The 10,158-nt window shown below is 36.2% G+C and overlaps 1 protein-coding gene across 2 annotated transcripts in view; it reads right to left on the reverse strand.

Annotated features, from left to right (window-relative positions):
• The window catches only part of CPQ (carboxypeptidase Q), a 247,584-nt gene that overhangs the window by 42,088 nt on the left and 195,338 nt on the right, over window positions 1–10,158 (reverse strand). For both annotated transcript variants that reach the window (XM_072410864.1, XM_072410865.1), the window contains exon 6: window positions 7,233–7,324. In XM_072410864.1, the coding sequence (XP_072266965.1) occupies window positions 7,233–7,324 (92 nt within the window). The remainder of the gene's footprint in view (window positions 1–7,232; window positions 7,325–10,158) is intronic.

Consider the following 10,158-nt stretch of genomic DNA (forward strand, 5'->3'; position numbering starts at 1 on the left):
GCTTTCAATTAGCTGTGACCGCAAAGTTCCCACGGTCCAGGAATCCCACAATGACATTATGATTCATAATGTCATTGTCGGATAACCTGTAAAAAATAAAAAAAGTTTAAACAAGTTTAAAATAAAAAACACATACGAAATAAATAATTTAAGAAAAAAAAAATTTTTTTTTTCCTCCCGAAATTTTGCTGTCGAATCCTGTGTTTTTCGGGTCGGGTCTACCCGAATTCCAACAGCCATATTCGGGTCGAATAAAGGGACAACCCAAATTCGAACATCAACACTATTCCCCAGACACCATCCCATGCGCTTTAAGTCCTGGGGGCAACTGTGTGCTGGGAGATACAACCAGACTCCTGGGACTGAGCGAGGGCTTGCTAAGGGTGAAGACTGTGATGATAGATTGGGGGACTGGCATCTGGTGAGTACTGATACTGACCAAGGCCTTGCACTGATTTTGACTTTTTTCAACCACTTTCAACCTTATCACTTGTATAGCAAAAATGTATAGAAATGGAGGGGCAGCACTGTGATCTGTTAAGGTTTCCAGCAAGAGATTGGGGCAGAGATGACCTCATCAGTATATTGCTGCTTTTTCACAGTCCAATCACTGGCGGGAGGACAGATCCTCAGGCTGGCTGTGCTTTCTATCAGGTCTGTGTAACATTCAATGGTGTAGTTGAAATAAGCACAACTTCATCTCATTTGCATTTAAGTGAAGTACTGTGTAATATGTTGAAGCTATAAAAATACAACATATTAATCATATTAAAAAGTGAATTACCCTCTAAGAGTGAAAGTTTTGTTGAATCTGTTTAAAAAGTGCAAAACATATATATCTTGCCATAAATTGCATGCTTTAAACCTCAGCCTAATCCAACCTGCCTCCATAAGAATCACCCAACGTGGCAGCGTTTTGATGAAAGCAAACAAATTCTGGTAAGCTTCCCCCAATAGGCCACAAAATGAGGACAATCTGGAAATAAATAATAACATGCTGGGAAAATTCTGAATCAACTAGTTTTTTTATTCTTATCCCAGCAGGTATAATCGAGGGAATTGCATATTCAACTAGTCTGAGCTCTGCATCTGCTTAAAACTGATAATACTAAAAAATACCATGTAATATATTCAATCATTTTGTGTCATGTCTTTCTGGTTGTTGCTAGACTTGTCACATAAACAGTCTGAGAGCTGCAGAAGAAATGGATTTCTAGCGTAATTCTTGGTTAAATCTACGTCTTACAAACACTGGTTTCTGTAGAATGGCTCATAGCTGAGGGACAGCAGGGCCATGACACCACCCAAAATGTCCAGCCAACAACATTCCTGCATAGGAAATAAATCCAATGCAGCATTATTCTGCTTCCATGACATATCAGAGTTCTAAGCTTATTTGGATAGTTGCTAGGCTGGGACAAATCCATTCAACAATACAAATTTACACAGAAAAACTTGAAAATTTGTTGTGACCATTTTCTAAGAATTACATGACAGTTGAAAACATGAAATATAAGAGTTACCATGCCTAGATCTAGCTATGAAAGTCACAAAAGAAAATCCATACAAGAACGTCAAAGGGACATATATCTCGTATATGTTTTAATTGTCAAGACAGGGGAGAAACTTCACTCTTAGGCCCTGATTTACTAAAGCTCTCCAAGGCTTGAGAGAATACACTTTCAGAAGTGAAGCTGGGTGATCCAGAAAACATGGAAAGGATTTTTAAAAATCATTTGCTATTAGCCAGCAAAAAGTTTTGAATCCTGGACCAGATCCATTTCAGGTTTGTTGATCAACCAGCTTCACTGATGAAAGTGTATTCTCTACAGCCTTGGAGAGCTTTAATAAATCAGGGCCTTAATCTTAATGACCAAAGTGCCATAGTAAAATTAAATTTGTATGCAAGTCAGAACAGGTACCTTATTTTAATTGCAATAATAAATGCAATTAAGACAGATGTTTGTCTCAACATTTTATTAGGCAGAATGGTATCAGTTACTGTAAAAAATACTCACTGTGAGTTATTCACCAACAAAGCTGGACTTAACTTCTGAAGCAAGCTGCGCTTTTATATGCAAAAAGAAACAACTGCAGAGTCTTGGTCATTAAAGAGTTACAAGAGGCTGCAGAAAGAGCTCACGCCCCTAAGATCACCCACAAACTCAGCTGTGTTTAGCAAAAGATTTCTTCTGCAAGTAATGCAAACCGCCCTCTAACCCCTCCAAGTCTCCGTTCTGCACACAGCGAGCAGGGAAGCCCCATTCGTATCTAGGAGGGTCCGTATGTCGGGTGTCCTTAACTCGGTGACTACCTGTAGTTAAAAAAGTTAAACACCTTTTTATGGAGGGCAGAGACAAAAAAGAATTGCTGTCATGACCAGTTATGAGCATGGCGCCATCCTATCCTTTTAAGTGTGTTGGTTAGCAAATCAGTTGCAGGGCATTGTGGATCTTCCTACTGATCCGTACCTACAGGGGACTGTTGTGATGTAAGTTGTGCGAGGAACCATGGAACCCAGTAAAGGATACATTTTCAAACACAAAAAGGAGGGACAGATGCTCAAGAAAGCAAAGATCCTACATCCTGGCTGTTGTGAAAAGGTAAGCAACTATTTTGCAGGGCACCCAGAGTCAATTTAAAGACAAAGATTATAAGCTATTTTGGGTTTTCACTGGATAATTTTTTTCTAACTTTGTCCTGGTGATGAGTTTTACAGGGTGTAAGGGACAATTATATTAAGCTCAAACTCAAAAAAAAAAAAAAGACAAAAACAAAACAAAAAAAAAATGTCAGGCCTAATGCTAATCTCTGTCTATTCTAGCCACATCATCATTAAATTTTGTTGTAAAGCGGACATACCCCAATACTAGGAAGCACTAAAAGAAGGATGTTTGGGTGTATTTCTGATCTCTAAGTGGCTTGCCCCATGCTGCTCTCCTTGCACCCCCTTTGACCCATTGAATTCAACATATCTGATAGCAAAAAGAGAGGCAAAAGAAGCAAGAAGTAAATAGGGGGAAGAAAAAAGTAGGGAATTCCTGGCAGAAGTATTCCTGAGTGTGGCTGGGGGTGGCATTAAAAAATCCTACCTGCTCCCCACGATCCAGCAGCGTCATCCAGTGAATCCTGGCCGGCTTCTGCATCACATCCTCGGCTTGATCGATGTGATGCACGAAGCATCAGTACGCTGGGGGTGTGTGGTCTGGTGGGAAATTTAAAAGCAGATTACATTGTAATCTGCTTTTAAAACATTGATCACAGTAATAAAGTATAAAAAATAAATAAATAATAAATCCAAAAGTTTATTGTATTATTGTACCCCTGTTTAGAAAAATTAAAAAATATATATTTTTTTAATTAAAGTTTATTTTATTTAAAAGTATTTGTAATATTATAATTTATCATTTGTGTTTCAACTTTATTATACCCGGGAGTTTTTCCTAAGAATTACAGAGCTAAAATAATAAACAAAAAATTTCCACGCCAACACAATTTACCCCTTTTTACATAAAAATACTGACATAATTAGACCACCAGGGGGGTTAATTTTTATTTGAACAATAAAAAGATACAAGATTGTTTCATGTGGTCACCATGGATCAACTATCAAAAACAGTGCTTGTACCGCAACGCATTTCGTGGTTAGAACCGCTACTTCAGGGGATAGATAGCATAACAGATCAAAACCACCTGTAGCCTGATGAATGAATCTGCATAGACACTCAAGAGTACATAAACGTTAGTGTCATCAGTACTAGGTAATATCAGCAGCATAAGCCCAAGCACAGTTTATCCCAGCAATTCAACTGCAGCTTGGACTGATCCTAAGTCCGCACACATCCACAACTGACAGCAATGTGCGCGCGCACAGGATCACATAGGTTCCACATAGTGGAAAAGATGCATTTGGGATTCCTTGAGACAGGCATCAATGTTGTTGGACAACAGGAAATACTCTGTAGAATTGAAAGAAGGGATTATCAGTTACTGGGATTGAAGAAGAAGGAGAGGATCCTTTTTGTTTGGCAGATATGTAAAGAAATGTGTATAAAAGATTAATATTAAGGTGATACCAGTTTATAGCAGAATATCAAGAAGTGATCAGTCTTTGTCTGCTGTGTTTGCTCCCCATTTTGTTGGTACTGGGGAGAACGGTGCAAACCTGTCCACATTCACAGGAACAAAGTGAATTGTGCTCAAAGTGGTTCCTGAAGAAGCGGATTCAAGTCTGTGAAACGTGTAGAACCCACTATATACTCAGTCGATTGCAAGTTGTATGCTAATGTACAGTGTTTTTTAATTAAATAAATGTTAATATTTTTAAGTAACTTTTTAAATTAATGGGTATATTAGGTGTCTTAAAAGTCCTATTTTCTATTTTTTTGATATCTGAACTCTGTTGGCATTTTGATGTGTTGTCCATGGAGACTACATAAAACAATCTTTTATCTTTTTATAATGTGCATTTGATGCCTAAACTATGTTTAAAGACAGATTGATATTATTTATTGTATTTCTGCCAGGAATTCCTTACTTTTTGCCTTCCTCCTCTTTTCCCTTTTTGATATTTATGTTTTATTTTGGGATATGGCAGAAATTTGACCCATTGACTTCTTTTCTAGGGGAACAGTTGATGTATTTTTTCTATTTTAACATTCTGTATATACTTTAGCACTAATAACTAAAAGTTATTTTTACCATGTGATATGTGTGCGATAAGCCGGTGTTATTTTAACATTACAGACTGTTTTATTAATTAGTTTTGCATTATTTTTGTAGCAGAAGGAGTGGAGCTGATTTCCTGCAGATAACAGTTTTGTTTTTACTTCCCCATGTTTAAGAAGGATTCTAAGTATATGCAAAATCCTTATCAATCATATATAAATTAAAAGTTAGGATAGAAAGGTATCATCTTTTACGAGCAGAAATAATTTCTGAAATAATAGGTTGATTTAGTATGGATATTACATTGGTGGCATAAAATAATCCACTGTCACCAAAACCCTACTAAGGATTTTCCATGGATATTTTGAAATTTACTGATGACTTCTAACATCTTGTATAAAAAAATAAATTACAATTACATGCCTCTCTCTTTTTCAGTATTATGGACTTGCATTAAATAATTTGAAAATTAGGAAAAACTGTTCCATTTCTATTTACCCAACTTGATCACAGTGAAAGAAGTATCTACATCTCAACAATGAGTGATAAAAGGGCCCTTCTGCTTTTGTCAAAGAGTAGGTAATAGGCGTGTTATTATATTGCCTTAGAAGATCTAATTTTGCAAGATAAGAAGTGTTATTATGTGTTGTGAATTGATTACTTTTTCACAGCATCTACATAATGTGCTATATCATGAAATATCAAAAATGAAGAAAAAAGCTTTGAGTTTACCCTAATACAACCTTATCTTAAAGGAAACCCTAGGGTTGTGAAGTGTTTTACTTTTATGTCAGCACAACAATTATGAACTAAATATTATTATCCAGTATTTATATACCATTGACATATTTTACATATATTATACAAAGTTAATTGTAAAGCTGTCCCTCAAAAGTGCTTACAATTGAACATCCCTACCATAGTCATGTGTCATTACCACAGTCAAAGGGGGAATCATTTTGGTCTAATTTTGGGGGAAGCTAATTAACCTAGATGCGTGTTCTTGAAATACGGGAGGAAACCGGAGTTCCCGGCGGTAACCCATCCAAACACAGGAAGAACCTGCAAACTCCATGAAGATAACATCCTGGCTGAGATTTGAACCTGGGACCTAGCGCTGCAAAGGCCATTAGATAAACAAAGGAATACAAAAAAAAAAGTAACACCTACTTGAACTTTCAATGTCTAACTTTTCTCTATATGATGTCCATTAGGAAATATAGTCAAGTTTAAAGTGAATGGCATATAGTGTGGAACTTGTGCATTACTAACTCATTCTATTCTCAGAGTTTAGGTTACCAGTTCAAAGCTCATCAAGATCTGCTCAAGTCAAATTAAGACATAGTAAGTTCATCCTCTACTCTACATAAAATGAACTGAACAGCACTAGATTTTCGCAATGACTAGTAGTAGCAATTGCTAAGAATTATTTCCAGTGCCTGCATCTGAGCTTCTATACAGCTGAAGGTTACTCTTGAAAATCTGTCCACATGTTTTACTGTATAAACCTTGGCTGGTGACACAGGAACTAAAGACTTACAGTGACTTATTTCATTTAAATGAAATTAGGCTATTAGGTATCAATTTCAGGTATGAATCTATCATCTGCTTACGGTATCCCTGCTGCAGTGGGAGTTGCAATATACTTCAATTTTAATATATCATATTGTGATGTGTTGTCCTTACTTTTGATTGCCTTACATGAGATTCCAGATTTTCCAGGATTGAATAAGTCACGGTTTATAGGAGGCATATAAAATATTTTTCTTTATTTCCCCAAGTCCTTAACTGATCATAGATATAAAGTATAAAAGTTATATGACTTTTCATACACATGAAGCACTCCTATGATCAGTGTGCTAGGTGGAGGAATTTCACCTGTTGCATAATAGAGTATTAGTGCTTTCTCTTCATTCCCTGGGGTGAGGAAGAAGATATCTGGGAACCAACCAAAAGAGGACTTGCATATTCCAATATACTCCTCATGCAGACTTACAAATCTTTGAGCTTATGTTGTGAGGCCTTCTTATCCAATGACAGCCCTTACTACCATTGGAGGAAGGCAGGGGTCTGTTTTTGCCAAAAGAAAGGGGGGGGGAGTACATACTTGTTGTCTCCTTTCATCTATGGCAGGCTAGGTTCCAGAGGATCTTATATGCCAGGGGGGAAAGGGAAACAAGGGTCACATGCTTTTTGCCCCCATTTTCAATCCAAGGGTCTGCTTTTAATGTTAGAAGGAACACCATGCATGTGTTTTTTTATTATTACCAATAATCTGCAAATTGCAAAAAGTGCCTAGGCACAGTCATATGTTAGAAGGGAAATATATTTTTCAAGAGAAATTTAGGAGAAGTAGACTTTTCAGAGTATTTCTTTTTTTTCCCTATGAAACATCTTTACTTTGAGTTAAAGTTCCCCTAAGGTAGCCATCCACCACCAAGTTCTGAGAAGGGGGGTTAGAAAAAGGGGGAAAATACACCAAAGATAAGTGCAATATAAACCATAATAAACAACTGAATAGGGATCCCATCTGTCAGAAAAGAGAAATACTTATCAATCCTTACTTTGTGTTTCTCATAATACTGATGGGCACCAACACCTCCTTGTTCTTCTCCAGTCCACAGTACGAGGCGGATTGTCCTTTTAGGGCGCAGACCTGAGAAATAAAGCAGATAAGAGACCTTAAAACAACTTCTCAATTTTGCTCTTCCCTAATGGCTAATAATAGCCATAATTGATTGCTGTTTGTTCAATGAAATTTTCATTCCAACATTTCATAATACTAACAATTATATTTGGTTTTCACTGGTGACAATATTTTTGTGATGACAAAATAACAGCCAACATATAGGTTTACATATTGCAATTATTCAAGGTCAGTTTTATAATGTTTTTTTTCAGTGACTACTTTTGCAATAAACAATTCATATTAAAAATATGTGAAAAATCAGTGCAGGTAGGATTAGTCAACCAATTGTATGGTGCCCAATTTGGAGAGACCGTCCTTCTTCCGAAACCAAATCCATCTTTTCCTTTTTGATCCACAGATATCACTATTTTTGGTCTGATGTATAGACCTCTAAAAAAAATGTACTGTCTGCTCAACCTCTAATGCTTTCACCTTAGACTATGGCAAATACATATTCAGCTATCAAGCGACAGTCTCTCTCATTTTAGGCCTAAAAGAGACATACAAAGTCTATGTGCTTTACCTTGTTTATGATGTTTCCGTTGTTAATGTATGTGTTTTATATTTGAGAAAGTTAAAAATTAAGAATGTTTAAAATAAAAAAAGTCTATGTGCCAATATCACTCTGCTGGCCTATGGAGGTGACAATATTAATGAGATTTTAGAACATTGTAAGCACTCCAAAAAATAAGTGATGCCATGAATCATATAGCCTTGTACAATATACCATTCTTTTTCTAGTTAGGATTTTATCAGCACTTGACATGGGTATATGTAGTTACAAATGAAAACTCAATTTCTTTACCTAATATGCTCCATTATAACCAATCATTGTTGGTAATAATATTTTTGGTCTGTGTTATTTGGGACTTGTCCATTGCCAGTAGACTGTTTGCTTAGAGATTTCTTTGTCCCACTGAATGATATGCCACTCTATACACTGTGGGCTTTGCAGTCCAGAGGTACTGATAGACTGATCCAATTGTGAGTGCATAGAAACATCCGGATTGTTGTTTGGGGAAGGCTAAAAGAAAAGTTTTGCTCCTACATTTGCTGTAGCCAGATGTCTTGCCCCACCAAATGTCAGCCTATATATCTGTGGCTTAATCAGGCAGATTTGGATGATAATCAATTAATGTCTACGGACACCTTCATCCCCAAAAAGATAAAAGTGCACAGGCAGGACAAGAAAGGATGCAAATACTCCTACGCTGTGTATTGAGAAGATTATCACAATTAATTTCTCCATTATTATGTATCATCTTCAGAAAATCTTATTTAGTGTTTTCCAGATTGCAGAAAGCTACGAAGTGGAGATCATAGATCAACTTTAATTAATACACCGTCGCAATAATGACTTTATATTTTGACGTTTTATTGTGACCTTGTCAAAGAACTTATAGCTTACAAGGCTAACAAACATTTTTGTGCTACATATTGGTTGCTGTTCATTATGATTAAAAACATACCACAGCAAAATCATTAGGGGAGGGTTGGGGGGGTGTTTACAGTCAAAAATATAAATTTATTACTGTGCAAGAGAAGGCAATGTGATATTTGGATAATTTAAATGTTTATCTTTCATTAAACAGTCTGCTTTCTCCTAATTTTACCTGTTCCAATCATAGATAAAACAGCACTATACTTCCTCTGTGTAGGATGGCCGCTTTTTAAAAGCAATTATTATGTAATGGGAGTTTCTCGATACAATGCAAGCACACAAGGAGAATAGCAAAATGAGTCAAGGGTAATAAAACAAAGATCAGTATGCAACGTGTAGTTACCTGTAGTAACCAAAAAAAACAACATTATATATATATATATATATATATATATGTATATATACAGTTAGGTCCATAAATATTCGGACAGAGACAACTTTTTTCTAATTTTGGTTCTGTACATTACCAAAAAAAATTTTGAAAGAAAAACTCAGATGCAGTTGAACTGCAGACTTTCAGCGTTAATTCAGTGGGTTGAACAAAAAGATTGCATAGACATCTGAGGAACTAAAGCCTTTCTTTGCACAATCACTTCATTTCAGGGGCTCAAAAGTAATTGGACATATTAAAAAGTTGAAAATAAAATGTTCATTTCTAATATTTGGTTGAAAACCCTTTGCTGGCAATGACAGCCTGTAGTCTTGAAATCATAGACATCACCAGATGCTGGGATACGCCTGATTCCTAAACATCGTTAGTAGGAAAATGTAACTGTATTTATAGGGCAATATTTGTATTTAGATTTGGATAGAGAATGAAAAGGCTAAAAGCCCACATTATTCTTCTGTGTCCTATCACTTCCTGTCCTGGACATGAGACACAAGAAAAGAGTTAAGCCTGAATTCACAACTAGTGGCAAGTAAGTGGCCAAGCCATCACGTAACAGAGGAAAATTTGGTGTGCTACATTTTACTAACGGATGGAAAGTCTGTAGCATCTGTATTTTGGTGGTCATGGCCTTCAGACAGCTTGTACACTATAGTAAATGCTAAATATAAAGCCATAAAGACTAAAGACTTGTTTCTTTTTCCAGTTTGTATTTTAAAACACATTGAACATCTGTCCGGGATATCTGAGAATAGTTAAAGAAAAGTTTACACTATTTAAAATATCACTACATAAAATATTAAATCAATTCTTTCATGGCGTTAGATCAGCTAAAAGTTTATCTATTCTGACAACAGTTTAGTTTCCTAAAACATGCATGAACCTCTGATGGCCTCCTGTTAGGCCTCGTTTCCACTATAAAGCTTGCATAATACCGCAATGCGCAGCAATACACTGCACCTGTGTGGCTGT

This window comes from Pyxicephalus adspersus, chromosome 5 (genome assembly GCF_032062135.1).
Source record: "Pyxicephalus adspersus chromosome 5, UCB_Pads_2.0, whole genome shotgun sequence".
In the NCBI taxonomy this organism is placed as follows: Eukaryota; Metazoa; Chordata; class Amphibia; order Anura; family Pyxicephalidae; genus Pyxicephalus; species Pyxicephalus adspersus.